The 17,716-nt window shown below is 52.1% G+C and overlaps 8 protein-coding genes across 8 annotated transcripts; 6 read left to right on the top strand and 2 right to left on the bottom strand.

Moving 5' to 3' along the window:
* The first annotated feature begins 362 nt into the window (after positions 1 to 362).
* Positions 363 to 1,938, top strand: BD324DRAFT_593067 (dihydrodipicolinate synthase). The gene is made up of 8 exons (XM_022013820.1): positions 363 to 619; positions 676 to 861; positions 929 to 1,031; positions 1,093 to 1,171; positions 1,236 to 1,352; positions 1,418 to 1,595; positions 1,649 to 1,695; positions 1,753 to 1,938. Exons 1-8 carry the CDS (start codon positions 439 to 441, stop codon positions 1,891 to 1,893), a joined length of 1,032 nt encoding a protein of 343 aa, XP_021869583.1. The 5' UTR covers positions 363 to 438; the 3' UTR covers positions 1,894 to 1,938.
* BD324DRAFT_632636 (putative beta-lactamase) lies at positions 1,939 to 4,191 on the bottom strand. Its single transcript, XM_022016537.1, has 14 exons — positions 4,003 to 4,191; positions 3,881 to 3,939; positions 3,707 to 3,811; positions 3,470 to 3,654; positions 3,311 to 3,418; positions 3,166 to 3,251; positions 2,985 to 3,103; positions 2,880 to 2,929; positions 2,801 to 2,820; positions 2,512 to 2,751; positions 2,405 to 2,472; positions 2,262 to 2,365; positions 2,118 to 2,223; positions 1,939 to 2,079 (listed from the first exon to the last, which is right to left on the bottom strand). The coding sequence occupies exons 1-14, from the start codon at positions 4,167 to 4,169 to the stop codon at positions 2,033 to 2,035; spliced, it is 1,464 nt and encodes a 487-aa protein (XP_021869584.1). The 5' UTR covers positions 4,170 to 4,191; the 3' UTR covers positions 1,939 to 2,032.
* A 270-nt stretch (positions 4,192 to 4,461) lies between these two features.
* On the bottom strand, positions 4,462 to 5,806 carry BD324DRAFT_632643 (putative 60S ribosomal protein l5-b). The gene is made up of 6 exons (XM_022016538.1): positions 5,742 to 5,806; positions 5,671 to 5,689; positions 5,525 to 5,611; positions 5,175 to 5,448; positions 4,845 to 5,097; positions 4,462 to 4,770 (listed from the first exon to the last, which is right to left on the bottom strand). The coding sequence occupies exons 1-6, from the start codon at positions 5,762 to 5,764 to the stop codon at positions 4,488 to 4,490; spliced, it is 939 nt and encodes a 312-aa protein (XP_021869585.1). The 5' UTR covers positions 5,765 to 5,806; the 3' UTR covers positions 4,462 to 4,487.
* Positions 5,807 to 5,985: 179 nt separating this feature from the next.
* On the top strand, positions 5,986 to 7,340 carry BD324DRAFT_632647 (thioredoxin-like protein). Its single transcript, XM_022016539.1, has 5 exons — positions 5,986 to 6,179; positions 6,238 to 6,570; positions 6,631 to 6,723; positions 6,763 to 6,913; positions 6,970 to 7,340. The coding sequence occupies exons 1-5, from the start codon at positions 6,051 to 6,053 to the stop codon at positions 7,299 to 7,301; spliced, it is 1,038 nt and encodes a 345-aa protein (XP_021869586.1). The 5' UTR covers positions 5,986 to 6,050; the 3' UTR covers positions 7,302 to 7,340.
* A 306-nt stretch (positions 7,341 to 7,646) lies between these two features.
* On the top strand, positions 7,647 to 9,008 carry BD324DRAFT_632650 (hypothetical protein). Its single transcript, XM_022016540.1, has 4 exons — positions 7,647 to 8,033; positions 8,103 to 8,453; positions 8,525 to 8,647; positions 8,729 to 9,008. Exons 1-4 carry the CDS (start codon positions 7,767 to 7,769, stop codon positions 8,945 to 8,947), a joined length of 960 nt encoding a protein of 319 aa, XP_021869587.1. The 5' UTR covers positions 7,647 to 7,766; the 3' UTR covers positions 8,948 to 9,008.
* Positions 9,009 to 9,551: 543 nt separating this feature from the next.
* BD324DRAFT_582147 (Frag1/DRAM/Sfk1 family-domain-containing protein) lies at positions 9,552 to 11,006 on the top strand (the record flags this gene model as incomplete). Its single annotated transcript, XM_022013545.1, has 8 exons — positions 9,552 to 9,603; positions 9,665 to 9,822; positions 9,884 to 9,918; positions 9,978 to 10,066; positions 10,116 to 10,174; positions 10,220 to 10,315; positions 10,373 to 10,492; positions 10,560 to 11,006. 8 exons carry the CDS (start codon positions 9,552 to 9,554, stop codon positions 11,004 to 11,006), a joined length of 1,056 nt encoding a protein of 351 aa, XP_021869588.1.
* A 193-nt stretch (positions 11,007 to 11,199) lies between these two features.
* BD324DRAFT_632654 (cytoplasm protein) lies at positions 11,200 to 14,473 on the top strand. Its single transcript, XM_022016541.1, has 8 exons — positions 11,200 to 11,566; positions 11,791 to 11,884; positions 11,937 to 12,058; positions 12,111 to 12,425; positions 12,470 to 13,200; positions 13,247 to 13,448; positions 13,503 to 13,620; positions 14,129 to 14,473. The coding sequence occupies exons 1-8, from the start codon at positions 11,498 to 11,500 to the stop codon at positions 14,137 to 14,139; spliced, it is 1,662 nt and encodes a 553-aa protein (XP_021869589.1). The 5' UTR covers positions 11,200 to 11,497; the 3' UTR covers positions 14,140 to 14,473.
* Positions 14,474 to 14,636: 163 nt separating this feature from the next.
* Positions 14,637 to 17,629, top strand: BD324DRAFT_582251 (ABC transporter transmembrane region 2-domain-containing protein; the record flags this gene model as incomplete). Its single annotated transcript, XM_022013551.1, has 16 exons — positions 14,637 to 14,795; positions 14,885 to 15,096; positions 15,207 to 15,361; positions 15,483 to 15,586; positions 15,647 to 15,729; positions 15,784 to 15,869; positions 15,910 to 15,954; positions 15,998 to 16,294; positions 16,329 to 16,399; positions 16,437 to 16,563; positions 16,602 to 16,720; positions 16,762 to 16,792; positions 16,843 to 17,183; positions 17,226 to 17,298; positions 17,337 to 17,433; positions 17,485 to 17,629. The coding sequence occupies 16 exons, from the start codon at positions 14,637 to 14,639 to the stop codon at positions 17,627 to 17,629; spliced, it is 2,145 nt and encodes a 714-aa protein (XP_021869590.1).
* Positions 17,630 to 17,716: the final 87 nt, after the last annotated feature.

The following is a 17,716-nucleotide window of genomic DNA, read 5'->3' on the forward strand; positions in this document are numbered from 1 at the left end:
CGATGTGTTATGTTACGTGGGCATTGAAGTAGGAGTAGAATTGGACCATCAGCTCGGGTCGACCTGGAACGTCTTTCCATGTATAGAGTGTGTCCGACCTGTGCCAAGTATCTTCGCAGTAAAGCCATGCCGTGCCCTGTACTGCACACGGTACAATGTCATTCCAGCTTTTATTATCAAAACAAAATCTGTCGAGACATTCCGGATCAGCCGGAGACTTCGGAAGTGTGTCCGTCCTCAGCCGGCAAAGCGGAAGCAAAAAAAAAGATATCTGCAAGCCAGCGGATAACCGGCCCGGACGGAAGAAAGTCCAACGAGGAACCTGTGAGAAGGAAGGCAGCTGCTGCTTGTATTCGCCTTCTCTCACTCTTGTCTCTTCCTCTACTCTCGAGTAACCTTCATACAAGTGACCATAGCACCACAAGCTCATTTATCAACATGACTCAAAGCAACGGATCCTCTCACGCTCAACCCAAGTGGCCCAATGGTCCCGGGGTTCCTCTGACCACGCCATTCAAACCTGGCAATGATGAGATCGACCACGAGGCTCTCGCGTCTCAAGTCGTGAGGTGTGCCAAAGCTGGACTATCCATCGTCCTCATGGGCACCACTGGAGAGGGTGAGCGCTCGACCTTGTCACGACGAGAGTCGCATGAAGCTCACTGTCGGTCATAGCTTCCATGATGTCCAATGCTGAGCGAAAGGCCGCCGCTGCGACTGGACGCAAGGCTCTCGATGAGGCTGGTCTCAAAGATGCTCCTTTGTGTGTTGGTACAGGTGGAGGATCTGCTCAGACCACTATCGAGCTCTGTAAAGAAGCCGCCGAAGCTGGAGCCTCGCACGCTTTGGTTATCTGCCCTGGTGAGTGGCCCTCCGCCAAGCGAGAGAGCCAAGGGAATGGTGTAAAGGTCTCATCTGTCTCCTACAGGATACTTTGCTTTCGCCATGGGTCAACAGCGACAGGCCATCTTGGGCTTCTTCAAGGCTGTCTTTGACAAGTCACCTATTCCCGTGATGATCTACAACTTCCCGTGAGTCCCGGCCTTCTCGAACGGGGCGACTTCTTTTTTCCAAAGCTGACGACGGAAATAGCGGAGCTGCTTCCGGTATCGACTTGACCGCTGAGGAGATTTGCGAGCTGGCTGAACACCCCAACTGTTTCGGAGTCAAGGTGAGTTGACCAAATGCTCTCGCTCGTCTTCTTAAGGGAGGCTAAAACTTTTGCCTTCCACCAGTTGACCTGCGGAAACATTGGCAAAGGTACCCGAGTGGCACTATACACTTCCAGCCCGGAATTCCTCAAGCGAAGAGGCGAGGTGCTGAAGAAGCACACTGAGACTGGTCAATTCCAGGTAAGCCGTGTGAAGCCAAGGTATCCTCTACGATCAATTCCCTAATGGCTGCGCGCTTTCCCCAGATCGGACCAGGTTTCGTCGATACTCTTCTCCCTGCTCTCACTGCTCGACACACCATGTGCATCACCTCAACTGGTTGCTTGTTCCCCAAGACCATCCGAAAGCTTTACTTGACCGCTGTCAAGGGTCTTGAAGGCGACATGAAGTCATTCCAGGAAGCCCGTGTCCTTCAAGACAGACGTGAGTAGTCTCCATTGAGCACCCGAGAGCTCTCCATTGACAGTCCTGATTAGTCGCTCGAGCTGACGGAATTTCCGTCGCCACGAGCTTTGTTGGTAACGTGAGTCTGACGTGACGGAACGCTTTTTCTTTGGGTCGGTGCTCATCGCCCACTCAGAAATTCTTCCTGGACCACTACATCAGCAAAGGCCTCGGAGGAGAATGCCGACTGCCTCTGGCTCCCATCACTGACGCTACAAAGAAGCGAGTCATTGAGGAGTTCGCCGAAGACTGGGAGTTTGAGCAATCTCTGCCTTGATTGGATACGTCGAATTTACTACTTTGGAGGGATCTGGAGCATCCATGCATGCGTGACTGACCTCCATGTCATACTTTGAGACCTTGATTATACTGACTGGACCCTTTTGTCCGCCACATCCTCTTTCCTCTGACGACGCTTATGGTTTTTTGACGTTCCTGCCTAGAGCCTGGGCCACATAATAACCTGCAAGATCAGCTCAGATCGACCGTTTCTAGACTCACCAACGGCTTCCCTGGCCAGATTCGTATTCGACCAGAATCGACTAGGATGGACTCGGTTAGTCAATTGGATAGCAAAGGTTCCACTTGGTCGATCGATGAAGAGCGTCTGAAATCTTAGCAGAGACCAAAAGGCACAAAACTCACGGTGCCCGTGAAACCTGTGTGTCCCGCTGTCTCAAGCGATGCCATCGGACCAGACCAGTAGGTCTGGTTCAGCTCGAACCCAGCACCATGCGCGTTATTAGGGACTGTGAGAGGTCAGCAGAATCTCCCAAACGGACCCTTACATTTGGTATTATAATTCGTAAAGATGTAATCGACAGTCCAAGGCTCCAATATCTTGACGCCATGGTATCTTTACGGTCAGCCATCTACGAGTTCGACCGTAACTCACGTTCCATTATTCAAGATCATCTGACAAAAGATGGCAAGATCATAAGCCGTCGAGAATATCCCTGCGTGACCTGAGACTCCGTTCAAAGCCCAGGCATTCTCATCATGGACTGTTCCTCGAACAGGTTGCGGCCGAGGCGGTTCATATGTCGATCCTAGCGCTGCGATCTGAAACTCCTCTGCGACTACGCGAGAGTAGACTGGACACTCTGATTCTGGTTTGTTGCCCTCGTTGAAGAACCTGGGCGATCGATGATTGAGCCAAACATTTCACAAAGTTTGAAGCTCACGTATCCTTCATTCTAAGTGGCTGAGCGATTGATCAGCGAAAACGTATCACGGCATCTTGAGCAGAGACCCTTCGCCCACCTCGATCACGCGGGTCTTCATCAACTCGTTCAGAGACTGGCCACTGGTGACTGACATCAATTACGTGAGTTGAGATGCCATGAGAGTGTCATGAGATTCACCTACTCTCGCACAGAAAGCCAATGGTCATTAAGCTGATGTCGCTGTAGACGAACGCCTCGCCAGGGGGATTGACAGTGTACATGTCGAGAACGTGCTGTCTCCGAGCTTCGTACGTTGTAAAGCTATCAACCAAACAGTTTCAGCTCTCATCTCACTCCCAGAAGAAGCTACAGTAGCCCCCTACTTTGGAAATAGAGGAGGTACAGGATCAGGAGGGAATCCAGCAGTGTGAGTCAGGAGTTGGAGAACGGTAATTTCCGACTTGTTATCCTAGGAGGAGAAGAGCGTTCAGCGTATGCCCGCCCAGGACCAAGATGTATACGACTGACAGTACGGTACTCTGGTATGTACGTTGACACCTTGTCCTCGAGCGAAAAGTGACCCTGACCAATCTGGTCCAAAGCGACAATCGTAGTGAACAATTTAGTCAAGGACGCCTTGGCATGTTCAGTCGAGTAACTAGGGACTGGGATACTAAGCCGACATACCAAGTCATAGATCGTATCGTTTTTCGCGTCGACTTGCTGATCTTCAGGTAAATACGTGCCATTGACATCGGCGTATAAGACCGCTTTACCCGATGCGAAATGAGATACAATGGTATTTCGATGCCCGACGAGGCATGTGACGGCGGGGTACAGTGGGTGGACTTGATCGTGCGTATAGTAGCCGTCTGACAGAGTGGTGGTCAGCTCATGTACTTCTGAGAGGACCACCTCACGTACAGTTCTCTGCGGTCTCGTAGCTTGTCTGATTGACTACTAACTCATCAAGGGGAGCTGATACCAGTCCAACGGACTCTGGTGTGCCGTATTTTAGCGGGGCATTGACTGAGAGCTCAACAAGGTCAGTGCTGATTCATTCTGAATGCTTGACGACCAATCAGTTGCACGCCTCACCGTCCCACCAAGCCATATTTGGAGTAGCGAGAAGAGGCAGAAACGCAGCCTGTTTCATACTTTTGCGAATGGACAATGTCAATCAGTCAAATGAATCATGAAATTACGGCGAAAGAACACACCCATAGACCTCCATGTGACCGCCTTTTGGACACCCTCGAGATCCCTTCAGCCTCTTGGACTTGGAAGGCTCTAACGCTCCCTTGGAGTTTCTGCTGTGGACCCGGATAGCTCGAGAATGAATCTTGTGACCTAAGTGGGGGAGACACGCTAAAGAAGACAGACACATGGGGGAACTGGTTTCGGCTAACATGCCGTTCGGGCAAATTTTATCATGAGCCCGACAAGTCTGTGTCGATTTCGGATCTCATGCAAGGTGGGTGTGTTGCGCGGTCGGGATTCCCAGGCGGCAGTACTTTGTCAGCATACCCGGTCGATACCTCATGATGTCGTCTCGCTGTTGAGTCCCTTTCGACTGCGCGGACGAGATACTTGATATCTTCAGCACAGTCAAGACTCACCCCCGTTAATCCCGAGATCAAGCCTAATTCAGGCGAATACAGTACATGGCATGACAGTATAGAACCCCATGCATAGACCCAGTAGTCTACTCGTCGTCCTCCTCTGCCTCTTCCTCGTCGTCGTCGTCCTCGGCGCCCTTGCCAGCTTTGTAAGCGGCAATCTTGGCCTCGATCCTCTCGCGTCTCTGCTCCTTGTTGAGTGGCTTCGCTCTGTATTTGGAAGACTCGGATTTCCACTTTCCAACATCCTTCTCGGAAGCCTTGAATTCGGGCTTTTCACGGATGGCAGCGTAGGCGGAAGTGTACATCTCCTCAATGTCCTCAGAGTTGATCTCGTCAGCGAGGTAAGAGGCGAATTGCTTCTTGAATCTGTACGAGGAGCGGGCGGGCGAGAATCAGCATCATCATCTTGGGGGGTTTTGGAAACAAAAGCATGTACGCACCGCTCGTCATCTTCCTCCTCCAAAGACTCCATGTACTCTGCAACGTGTCCTCCGACAATGTACTTTTGCAAGACTTCGGCATCGAGTTGCTTGGTTTCAGGGTCGTATCCTGGGAATCGCTTCTCGTTGTGAGGGATGAAAATTCCACCGTCCGAAGCTCCCTTCATAGCTCCAAAAACTCGGTTACCGGTGGATGTTCGTCGAAGACCGACATCAAGGTAACATTTGAAAGGTCGGGGCTCGTCATCTCCGACTATACGCACGCAACCAGTCTTAGTCAGCCATCTATGCCATCTTTCATCCCTCGTAAAGCATCTCCCATCAACTCACGCTCCTCAGTGAGCTGAAGCTCTCCAGTAGGCTCAGTCACTCCCTCGTACTTGTCGGCAAGGCCCAACTTTGTCAAAGCTCGTCGAGCAACCAACAATCCAGTAGCGTAAGCAGCGGTCCAGTTCGTCAGACCGTGCTTGATACCGTACTCTGGAAGCTCCTTGGAACTGGCATGAGCAAGGATAACATCGCCTTGGAGCTTGGCGTAGGCGATTTGGCAGATGACCTGCTTGTTGGTGATTCGGACGACCAATCGGTATTTAGGGCTGGCATACTGTTCAAGCCTGTTAGCTGGAATTCTCTGCCGGGATGGAGCTCGCTCGCTCGCTCGCCCGCCCGCCCTCTCTCACCTTGTTCTTAGCCTGAGCGATCAGTCGCTTTCGGGCATAGTAGTCAGTCTTGCCCTCTCTTCTCCTTCGAGGCTTGACCTGGTACCTCTATTGGAGAAAAGTCAGCGAAATGGATCACTAGTGACTCGACAGAGTCAAAAACGAACCGAGAAGTAGGCGTCGTTCCTAAGTTGACGATCAGCCCTGTACCAACGAGATGCAGCTTATATCAACTCACTTTTGGGTCTTGACAAAAGGCATCTTGAGGGTCTGGAAGATGGATGAGTGGATTCGAAACTGGACCACCTAGAGCTTCCGGACTGAAATCTCGTCCAAATTGTCCAAGATGGTTATCGGCATTTTCGTCCGCCACGGCGTTTTATCAAAAGTGGCACAAGCCGTTCCATGCTGACTTCGGCGACCACCGCTTCCGGGTAGAGGCTGCCACGTCCGACCGTCTTCAGTGGTCCCTTTGAAAGGCTGTGGTAGTTGGTTTGCCTGCTCAACGAGTTTATCTACGGCCTGCGGAGCTCACTCACCGGTCAGAATGGTCTCATCATGGCTTTATGTCCTCTCATTGGTCGCTCCGACAGTCCTAGCTGGAATGTACGGCCAACCAGTGGTCAATCTCGATGCAAAGACTTTCAAGACAGTCATGGCCACAGAACACGCAGCGGTAGGCGACTCCGTACAATCTCTGACAGACTTAGACTGACACACTCAATCAAACAAAGATGGTGGCATTCGTCGCGCCGTGGTGTGGACACTGTAAAGCTCTCGGACCAGAATACACCGCAGCCGCCCAATCCCTTTCTCCCCTGATTCCCTTTTACGCTGTGGATTGTGATGACGATGTCAACAAACGTCTTTGTGCGGAACATCAGATCCAAGGTTTCCCAACGATCAAAGCGTTTCCTCGAGCTGGAAAAGGCTCTTCGAGAGATTATCAAGGCGAGAGGAAAAAGGCTCCACTGGTAGATTATGCGAAAGGCTTGGTCCCGGACAGAGTCAAGAAGCTTAGAGTGGATGATGGTGTTGAGAAGAGCTTGGACAAGTTCTTGGCCGAGGTGAGGCGCGCAAGATGAGAGGTGATTTGGGGATATGGTAGCTGATGCGAATCATGACAGAAACCCACTTTACCTCATGTGCTGCTGGTCCACCCTTCCTCTCCTTCTATTCCATTCTTGTGGAAAGTCTTAGGCCATAGATTATCAAGCAAGGTGGGAGGTTCAAGGGAGGGACCTCGAGTTGACCCTCAGATACACTTTGGATTCATTCGAGATTCTTCATCTCATCAGGTTCTGTCCACATTGGGCGTCTATGATCCAAAGGACAAGACGAGGGATGCCACTCGCGCTGTCATTTGGGCGCCAGGAGAGACTTCGAGGACAGCAGTCACCGAGTACGATGGTGAGCCATCAATCGTCAGACCAGACCTCACGGAGACCATGCTGATGGGAGAACAGATGTGCTCAAGTTCAATGCCCTTCTCGCGTGGATGCAGGATTATCTGAGCGGATCTACTGGAGAGAACAGAAATAAAGCGCGGGATGAACCACACGTCGAGAGCAACAACAACAACAAGAAGAAGAAAAAGGCTTCCAAAGCTAGTAAAGCTGGAGCTCCGGATCCTGCCCCGGAGCCTCAGGTCGATGATGCGGGTTCGAGCTCCAATTCAGCGGGGTCAAGTGAACAGGGTGTCCCTGCTCCAGAGCCGGAGGCAGTCAATGAGCCAGTTGACGGATCGGTGGATGAACAAGAAACCATCAAAGCCACACCGATACATGAGGAATTATAAGGGATTGCAAGGGGACATGATGCATGGATGATTATCTGGGTCGCGCAGACAGCTCGCATCACTCAAGATTTGAGTCATGAAACTCAGAACAAGATGCAAAAGAAGAGACGTCGGGCCTCTTAACCTGAACCCGCATGGGAGTGCCTTTCAGTCCGGGCAGCCCTCGATGTCGGTTCGTCCAGACTAACTTTCTACCGATGATGTTTTGAGTCTATCTGATGTAGAGATTTGCTTGAGACGTCCAGACCGCAAGGAGTGAACCTCGATATGGCTTTGTTATTTACCAGAAGCGGACAACGGCTTGTATTGGTATGCTGTGCCGGCCATCCCGGGTATACCGCATGCCGCGCATTGGGTTTTTTACCCGTGGAACGGGCATTTCGAACATTGACTCGACAACAGAGGTGTCTGTCTTCTGGAACCATTGAGTCATAGTCTATTGGACACTCTGGCGGAAACGACGAAATGCGGACACTTCATGCTGAGACGCTCGAATTTCGACTCCTCAATGCCCTAGTGATACCTGACAAACCGAATTCAGGCAACTTTGCGCCTATCGTTTTGGTCCCGAAATCAGATCCCAGGTCAAATGACACGGCGTGGATGCGCAAGATAGCAGATGATTTCGCGTACCCTATGGTCGCTTTCCTCGTCCCATCCACGGATGATTTGACTGAGGAAGATGATGGGGAGAAGTTGGAGTATGGGTTGAGATTCTTCGCCCCGGCTTCGGTGGGTCTATCCCGTCAAGCCAAAGACGAGAAGATATAGGAACGCTAAAACTTTCGGCTTCCATCTTAGGAAGTCCCCGAATGCGGTCACGCAACATTCGCCGCTGCGGATGTCCTCTTCAAAAGCCACCCTAAAGCTCGTTTCGTCAGATTGAACACGTTGGGCGGATCCCTCTATGTCGAATCGACGCCCGATGGACCCTTGATGTCTCTTCCTGTCATCAACATTGAGAAACTATCTGACCCGGAGCGTAACAAACTCCGCTTCGCCGTTGTGGACTTCCTTCAGAAATGCTCTTCTATCACATTGAGAGACGTCACGGAAGTGTCCACGTTTGAGTTTGCAGGCCGGTCCTGTTACCTTATCGAGCTGGATCCGGGTGTCGACGTGGGAGCGGTGAGGATTGACCCAAAGGCTCTGGTGAGTTGGGATCCCGGAAGAAATATCTCTGTGCTGCAAGATGTGGCTGAAACCCTGGTCTTCTGGCCTAGACATCATTGTCGACCGGATTGATCATCCTGACTCATATCGTCATCCCGGAGTGCACAGACGACATCCTTCGTATCGATTCAAGAGTATTCGCTCCGGGTCTAGGTGTAGATGAGGACGTCGTGGTGAGTTGGGGTGGGGGGGGGGGGGGCATCTCGTCGTCGTCGTGACCGATCGGACCCCGCTAACAGTAGTTTGTTCCCAAGAGCGGCGTGCCTCATGCCCTTATGACTGGCTATTATACGCGATACCCTGTCCTCTTACGTCTACCGGGAGCATTGAAAGACAAGATTCCCAACGACATCATCGTCAGTGCGAAACAATTGAGTGCTCGTGGAGGTGCAATGATCTGTCGTTTATGGTTTGGAGAAAGGGCTGTGATCCAGGGGAAGAATGTGGAATGGGCCAGGGGGATGTTGTTGTAGGGCAATAATAGCTTTGTGCCGGGGTTATCTATTTTGGGGCAGAGGGGTCTATGATGGAACCATTTCTGTATCTACAGCCGCCCCGAGCTCAGCAGCGGACTTCAGAGCGTGTTTTAGTCCGAAGGAGAGCATCCAATCCCTACATGTGTCCGGCCCGATCACCGGCAATTGATTAGTAGATTTGATCAGCAAGCTGATACACACCAAAGAGAAAAAAAAAGGATAATTCACATTCAGTGCGTCACCGGTGACGTCGATCACCCATAGGGGATCTTTGTGGCTCCAAATCGGAGTTCATAAGCTGTCGAGTGGCGGCATAGGTAGAAGCAGCGGCAGCACTAAAGCAGTGGCAATCCTCATAGTAGCAGAGGGGAGGAAGGAATGAGCAAAGGGGATGTAATGCTTTTTGGAGTATGAAAGCCTATTTTCAGTGACGCAACCGGCATCGAGAGAGAGAGAGACACGTGTAGAGTGCCTCGTCCCTTTCAACGTCTGGAACAAAAGATTCAGCAAAACTTGGCATCATCGCATCTCATCCCATTTGACACTCTTTAACCAAACAGCCCAGGACACTCAAACATTAGAGTGTGACATTCGATCCAACATGGCTAGAAAACCACTCTACCTCAATTCAAAGACGTTGACTTCGCACCTGTGTGAGTTTGGCATGGTCCAGCTACACGGCACCTGACATAACGCTTTCTGACTCGATCCCAGTCTTCGGCCCCTATATCTTCTTCCCTATCCTCGCTGGACTCACATGGCTCGGTGGTATCCTCGCCCTGTTGGGTCTCTGGGTGCATGCCGGAAAACCACGTTACGAAGCGGAAGAAGCGAGTGTAGTGTTCATTTCAGACGTCGGCGCTGCGCACCATGTGAGTAAGAGGGGGTCGCACAGCCGTGTGTCAGCTAGGCTGACGATCGGCATGTGTGAAGAAACTGTTCATTGGCATATGCTGCACTACCGCTGGGTGAGTCATTCTCGCCCTGCTTCTAGACTCCTGAGCTCATTTTACCCGCCAAATATCAGTCTCTACGTCATGTCGATCATTGCTGAACGATGGCTTCGACACGTCGACCGTCTTCCGGCAGACAAGCGAAAGCGAGAGAGGGTCTTTGGTGAGCCAGACAGAAGAAGAAGAAGAAGAATGTGTTCTTATGATTTCAGACTGGATGGCTATCGTTTTTGGCGCCATCGGAGCTCTGGGTCTGGTCTTCTTATCGATTGTAAGTCTTATACGAACAGCTTCGAATCGACTGACATCAATCCAGTTTGACGCTTTTGATTACCCCAAGGTCCACTGGAGTATGACCGTTGTCTTTGTCGTCTTTGTCGCTTTGTCTGCCATCTTCCAATCGGCCGAGGTGGTGAGTGTGGCATACGTTCTCTCACTCGCACAAAAGCTGACTTGGCATCGTCTTCAGTGGTCACTCTACAAGGATCACCCTGATCGACCTCACTTGCTTCGGAACTCTATCCTCAAGCTGATCATTGTCACCTTGGCCATTTGCACGGCTATCGCTTTCGCTGTCACTTATGGCTACGTGAGTGTGCATGCTGTTTGACGTACCAACGAATGCTGGTTATTGACACCCTGGACCCCCTCACCAGTGCGATGGAAACTCGGTCGCTGTCAAAGGACACTCTGCTGCTAAGTGCAATCGCGTCACTTCTGCCGCTGCTGCTCTCGAATGGACAGTCGCATTCATCCTTGTATTCTACTTTTTCACCCTCGCCGCAGATCTTTGGCCCGCTGGTAAATCCTCACCGCGATACATGCGACGATTGGCCAAATGGCAAGAGAAACATGGCGAAGGAGATGACTTTACAGGTCGTCGAGCCTTCTCAGAGTACCCTGAACGATGGCAAGGTGCTGCTGCCAATGAGGAGGTCGGTGGTGGCGGTGGATGGAGAGCTAGAGCCGAGAGAATGAAGATCGCCTCAAAGGAGAAGAATCAAGGGATCGCCCCTGGAAGAGATAGCATGGCTAGTGGAGCTCCACTTCGAACTGCAAATGGTGGCGATACAAGAGAGCCATCTGCCGAGACGACCAGGTAGAGAGAGAGAGAGAGAGAGAGCCACGATGACTGTCGATCATCCACATATACACGCTGTAGCCACTAGTATTTTTCTTCTCCTTTTGATCACTCTGAAAGCAGACATTCCCCTATCGTCCAAATGCTCCGACGTGTATGGTATAATGATATGTATTGCCACATTCGTACGGCCATATCATCTGAGCCCCCTATTCCCCCCCTTTGATTCTTACCTGATGCGGAGTTCGGTTTAAAAAAAAGCTACGTCACAATCCTAGATACATTTGCCGCTTTTGGTAAAAAACTCCAAAGAGAGAGATCACATCCCAAGTGATTGAACGCCTCCCGGGTAAGTCTATAGTTCCCTCAAGTTGAGGCAACTTGACTACCCCATTTCCCGCTGGGTCTCACCTCTCTTTCTCTCTCTCTCTCTCTTCCCACTTTCACCACTTGACTTCTCTCCAACCATCTCATCAACCAACTACTACTGCTCACACAGCACACACCTCGACCATGTCACGATTCGATCAGCTCTCGCGGACAGAGTCGAGAGCCTCTACCATCTCGAGGAACCAGAGCTTGGTGAGTGTGTAGTGGTGCTGCTGCGGTGCAAAATGGGCCGGTGGTTGGGCAATAGCGGGAAGCACCGAGTAGTGGTAGAGAGTAGATGATCGAAGTGATCATTTCTCTCCCTCCCTGCTCAGCTCGACTTTGCGACCCTCCTCTCTGCCCCTACTCCCACTCCTCCTCCCTCTCCCCACCTAATCTTCTGCTGACACGCTCTTTCCCACCCCCATTCCACACAGATCAAGAAGAACACTGCCCCTCATGAGCTTAAACCTTCCGACATTCTCATCGAGCGATTCACCGCTTGGAAGCAGATTGTCAAGATGCTCATCTGTGAGTCGGGTCGCCGAGTCGGTGACGTGAAAAGGCTCACATCGTCCCATAGCCTACTTTGAGGGAGTCGCAGACATTGAGGCCAACACGTCCAAGGAATTGACCAAGCTTGGCGCCGTTATCCAAGTCCCTTTCCGACCCGGAAATCAATTCTTGGGCGAGGGTGGAATGCAGGTGAGTTCTTGATCCTGACACCCACCTACATGAGCTCATCCTCCCGTTCCAGGACGTGTTCTACACCATCAGAGACAAGACTCGAGTCATCGCCGACTCTCACTCGTCTCTTGCTAGAACCATTGAATCCTCCATCGTTCAGCACCTCCAGAAGCTCCGACAGGAGATCAAGGCTCACCTCAAGAATGTTCAGAACGACACTGGTAAGCTCGCCGCTTCCGTCGCCAAGGAGCGAGAGCTCTCCACCAAGGCCATCAGCGACCTCGCCCGAGCTATCAGTGCCGTCAACCACACGCCCATGTCGGTCACTGCCAAGGAAGACCCCTTCGCCGTCAACATGGCTGTGAACAAGCAGCTCCAGCGACAGGTGAGTCTTATCAACAAGAGCTCAGTCATCTAATGCAACCACAGGTCCAAGAGGAGAACGCTCTCCAAAAGTCCATCGTCATCATGCAGCAAAACTCTGCTCACTTCGAAGAGGGTATCGTCCGATCCATCCAATCGGCCTGGTCCACCTTTGACGAATGGCAATCCCGAATGTCGACCTCTGTCCAAGAGACTTGGCGACAGCTCGGAGTCAACATGGCTCAGCTCTTGCCCGACCGTGAATGGATCTCGTTCGCTGCCCGATCTGACCACCTGCTCGACCCCGAGACTCCTCTCCGAAACCCCGACATGATCGACTACCCTGGAAAGAACGACCCATCTGTTGTTCCCATTCACACTGGTCTCCTCGAGCGAAAGAAGCGATTCACCAAGTCTTACAAGGAAGGATTCTATGTCCTCACTCCTGCTGGTTACCTCCACGAGTATGCTTCGTCCGACGCTAGCACCGCTACTCACCCCATCTGGTCGCTCTTCTTGCCTGCTTGCACTCTTGGACCTCCTTCGTCAGCCACCACTGCCAAGTCTCACAAGTTCCACATCGAAGGCCGCAAGGATGGCACTTCGGCTTACGGCAAATCCCCCGGTGCCAAGAACTTCTTCAGCGGAAGCGACACTGCTTTCACTTTCCGCGCTCGTTCTCACGAGGAGATGATGGAACTCTGGAACGACCTCCGAATGCTCGTCGCTCGATACCTCGTTGCCTCGGAGCAGATGGAGCGAGACGGACCTGTCGCCCAGGCTGTCCGAAGCGTCGGGTAGGTCGTGCTATTATCTTGGGGAAACGCGATGCTGACTTGCCAGATACGTCACTGACGAGGAGGAAGAGGGTGAGGAGGAAGAGGAGGAGGGCAGCTCGGTCGAGGCGGAGGAGGAGGAAGAGGGCGAACACGAGGATGAGCACGAGCATGAAGGTGAGGCCGCCCACCACGACGGTCACGAGGACGTCCCTGCCTACTCTTCCGGTGATGCTGGCCCGATCGAGGTCGGACCCAACGGATACGCCGTGAGCAAATTCTCCAACGACACTGTCCCCAGCTCACCTTTTTCCTTTCTTCAGATCGACAAGAAGGAGGGAAAGCCTGAACTTGAACCCGAGGCCGCAGGATCCGATGCGGGTGCCGGTGGTTTGTCCCGACGAGAAGAAAAGGCGCCTGCGAGGGAAGAGCCTACAACTGGTGAGGACAATTCTCCTCCCACCCTTGCTCCAGTAGTCAGCACCAAAGAAGGAAGCGTCAGCGGTGGAGACCATGACGACCATCAAGCGGCTGGCGCGGACAGTGGTACCACTGCGGTCCAATCCCCTTCCAGATCAGCCGGCACCGTCCCGACTTCTCTCGGCGAGGTTCCTCGTGCTCCTCCCCCCGTCACTTCCCCAGATTCCAAGCACTTGCACCCGGGTCAAGTCGCCAAAGCGCCTCCGAGTGTCCTTGATTCGTCAGCACCTGGACCTGCACCAGAGCCAGAGACACCGACCCAGGAGGAATCGTCAAAAGAACAGGCTAAAGGGCTGTTTGGGCGGTACACTGCTGGCTTTGGTCGGGGCAAGTGATTGGGAGCCAGAGCGACGGGCGGCGACGCGAGACACTTTGATGCTGGCTGCTGGGGCTGGGAAATTTGCTGGACTCATTTTCTTGGAACGTCGCGCTGACACTTTTACCCTTTTCTTTTCTTTATCATTGTCAGCCGACGACTAGGCAGCCTTCTTGTTCTAGGTTCACCATTCTTCCCCGCGGTCTTTGTTGATAATCATGGACGGTCAAGTGTCGTACTACGCGTCTCTTCTGGTCTGGATTGTTTAATATATCTTCTTTTGTCTTCATCATCATCGTCTGTCATGTCGTCCCTCAGACTGTCCTTCCTACACGTAAGGAGCAGTGGATTGACCAAGGCATTCTTTCCTCCCTCTTCTCTTTCGTTACTGCTTTGCTCTTCTGCTTCTATATATACATATACAAGAATTGGCCTGAATAATCGTCGACTAGATCTGCGGTATGCGTTGTGATGCAAAAAGTTTTGAATCAAAAAGAAGCAGGGTTTTGTTCGGCAACTGGATTGATACCATAGCCGGAATGACCAGCGGAATGCGATTGATACGTTGTGTCTGTCGCGACTGTGATCGCACATCATGTCGTCTAAAGGGTCAAAGATGAACCAGAAACAGGTGCAAAAGCTACGAGAGCAGGTCCTCCACATGCTCACTCAAACACCTCTCCCGCGAGTGAGAACACGACTTCGAGCCTTGCTTCATGTCTACTTGGCACATCGTCCAATTGTCGAGAGAGCCCTGACGGCTGGTTTCGTGCTTTACTGCCTGGGAACAACGTATCTCGGCATAACGGGCAAAGGGGGAGTCAAGGGAGGTGAGGGAGGACGCGGTGATCGGAAGAGCGGCAAGAAGGGTGAGAGGTTAAGATTGTCCTCCTTCTCCACCATGCTGAGCTGACCGCCGCGCGCTTGGTTACCTTAGGTAAAGGCTCTTCATCGACCTCTGCATCAGTCAATGATCCAGTTTTCCATACTCGTCTACGGAAACTCTTACGGATCGTCGTACCTTCGCTCAAGTCACGAGAAGCGGCTATGCTGGTCCTTCATTCAGCTTTCCTCATTGCGAGGACCGGTCTCAGTCTATACGTTGCAGATCTAGATGGTAGGTGAGTTGGGCGCACAGGGCAATAGTCCTCCCCTCCCGACCTTTCTTCTTCGTCGCCTTTGAGTAACATTCTTGCTTGGAAGGGATAGACGCTAAATGTGTTGAAACCAGAATCGTATCAAGCTTGGTGACTGCTCGACCTGACCTCTTCGTCAAGAATATCATCCGGTGGCTTTTGGTCGCCGTACCCGCTACATACACAAACTCGATGCTGGAGTATCTACAATCGGCACTTGGCCTGGCATACAGGACCAGGCGAGTGGATAGTAGCACCTGGTCTAGGCATTGGCTGACTGACGGCTGATGCAAGGCTGACGGAATACGCGCTCAAGAACTATCTCGATCCACCGACTCAAGGCCCTGTGGACCCCTCTTCGTCCCGCGAAGCGAGAGTCGATGCTGCTCTGACACAGTCATTACGGTCTGATCAGAGCGACAAGCTATTCTACAAGCTCGCAAATTTAGATGACAGAATTAAGAATGCGGACCAGGTGGGTTACCCGCCTGGCGAGGGTTTTGGAGATGGAAACGACCCGCTGAACTCCTATCAGTACCTCACAGTCGACATTCAGCAATTTAGTAACAAGCTCGCAGAGATTTATTCAAATATCGCAAAGCCGACATTGGATGTCATGTGAGCCTTAGCTCGAAACATGGTCAGTCCGGAGCTGATGGCTGTCCTGGACAGTCTGTACAATTACCAGCTCTCTCGCAACGTCGGGGCAGAGAGTTTGGTCGTACTCACTGTGCTTGTCCAATCGAGCGCGGGACTATGTGAGCGTCAAGGCCAAAGAAACCCAGCTGACGACCACAGTACGGGCGGTCACACCGCCGTTCGGCAAGTATGCGGCCCATGAAGGTGAGTTCGAACTAGCAAGAATTAGTTTCTAAAAGCCTTGCAGCAACGCTCGAAGGCGAGCTCCGTTTCACGCATTCTCGACTGCTCGAAAACTCCGAAGAGGTCGCTCTATATCATGGCGAAGAATACGAGAAAAACGTTATCGAACGAGGTTACTTTGCCCTCGTCAAGCACATCAACCGAGTTCTGGGTATCAGAATATGGCATGGCATGGCGGAAGAGGGAGTCATCAAGTGGCTCTGGGGAAGCTTGGGTCTGTGCATCTGTGCCATCCCCGTGTTTGGAGGCGAGTTGCTAGGCATGAAGAGCGGCGATCTAGGTACACGGACAGAAGGCAAGTGTAACGTTCCGAGACTTGCGCTAAGGTTCTCTAGGCTTCGTGACGAATCGCCGCTTACTCCTCTCTGCCAGCGATGCCTTTGGCCGAGTCATGTACAGCTACAAGGTGGGCGCCTGTGATATCACGGAGAGCTCACTCCTAGGAACTCGCCGAGCTTGCAGGCTATACATCCCGAGTATCCGATCTATTTGACGCCATGGACGATGTCAAAGCCGGCAAATATCAGAAGAAGCTGGTCAGCAGTGGCGGAGTTGAGAATAACGAGAAGAGTGTGTACAGGGTTCATAATCGTACGCTGAGCTGGCAGTGCTTCAGGGTCGAGGGAAAATCATTGAGGCGGAGGAGATTCGTTTCGAGGGCGTACCTCTGATCAGCCCAAATGGCGATGTCTTGGTGAAGTCCATGACGTTCCATGTGGATTCAGGGGTGAGAGAGATTCTCATGAGGGATGCCTGACAAAGTTGCAGAAACACTTGCTCGTGGTCGGACCAAATGGCTGTGAGTACACAGATTTTGCCCTGAATACACGTGTTCTGACTATCTTTAAGGCGGCAAGAGCAGCCTCTTCCGTATCCTCGGTGGACTCTGGCCAGTTTATGGCGGGACAGTGTACAAGCCTCCAAATCACCAGTTCACGTATATCCCACAGAGACCTTACCTGTGCACTGGGACTTTGCGCGACCAGATCATCTATCCTCACACGCACGACGAGATGATGGCACGTGGCGTCACGGATAGAGACCTCGAAGAAATGCTCAACGTGGTGGATATGGGTCACATGGTTGAACGAGAGGGAGGCTGGGACAGTAACAGGGAATGGCGAGATGCGCTCAGCGGAGGCGACAAGCAGCGAGTGGCTATGGCGAGGTTGTTTTATCATCGACCAAAGGTGAGTGTGCAAGTGTCTCTCGGAAGGGGCTGACTTGGACAGTACGCTATCCTGGACGAATGCACCAGTGCTGTGACACTGGAGATCGAAAAGGCAATGTACGATCACGCGACGGGTGAGTGGATATAGCTTGTCCTAAGCTGATCGTCAAAGCCCTCGGCATCACTCTCATGACTGTCAGCCATAGACCGTCCTTATGGAAGTATCACTCGATGGTTCTTCAGTACGACGGTATGGGAGGATATGTCTTGTGAGCTCTCTCCGCATTTCAAACCCTTGAGGGACGCTGATGAGGTCACAGCACCGAGCTTGATCCTGAGAAACGGCTCGCCCTTCAGGAAGAAAAGCAAGACCTGGAACACAAGCTGCTCGAGGTGCCAAAGCTTAGAGCCAGATTAGAAGAGCTGAAGGCTGTCAAGCAGGAGCGAGAGCGAGCCAACAAGTAGAGTGAAGGCCGACTCTGTTCCTTACAGGTCCTGCACGCTGCAAAGATTGTATCATATAGTTGTCATCAATTGTCTGTCAGTACTACG

The sequence above is a fragment of the Kockovaella imperatae genome (assembly GCF_002102565.1).
Source record: "Kockovaella imperatae strain NRRL Y-17943 chromosome Unknown BD324scaffold_11, whole genome shotgun sequence".
In the NCBI taxonomy this organism is placed as follows: domain Eukaryota; kingdom Fungi; phylum Basidiomycota; class Tremellomycetes; order Tremellales; family Cuniculitremaceae; genus Kockovaella; species Kockovaella imperatae.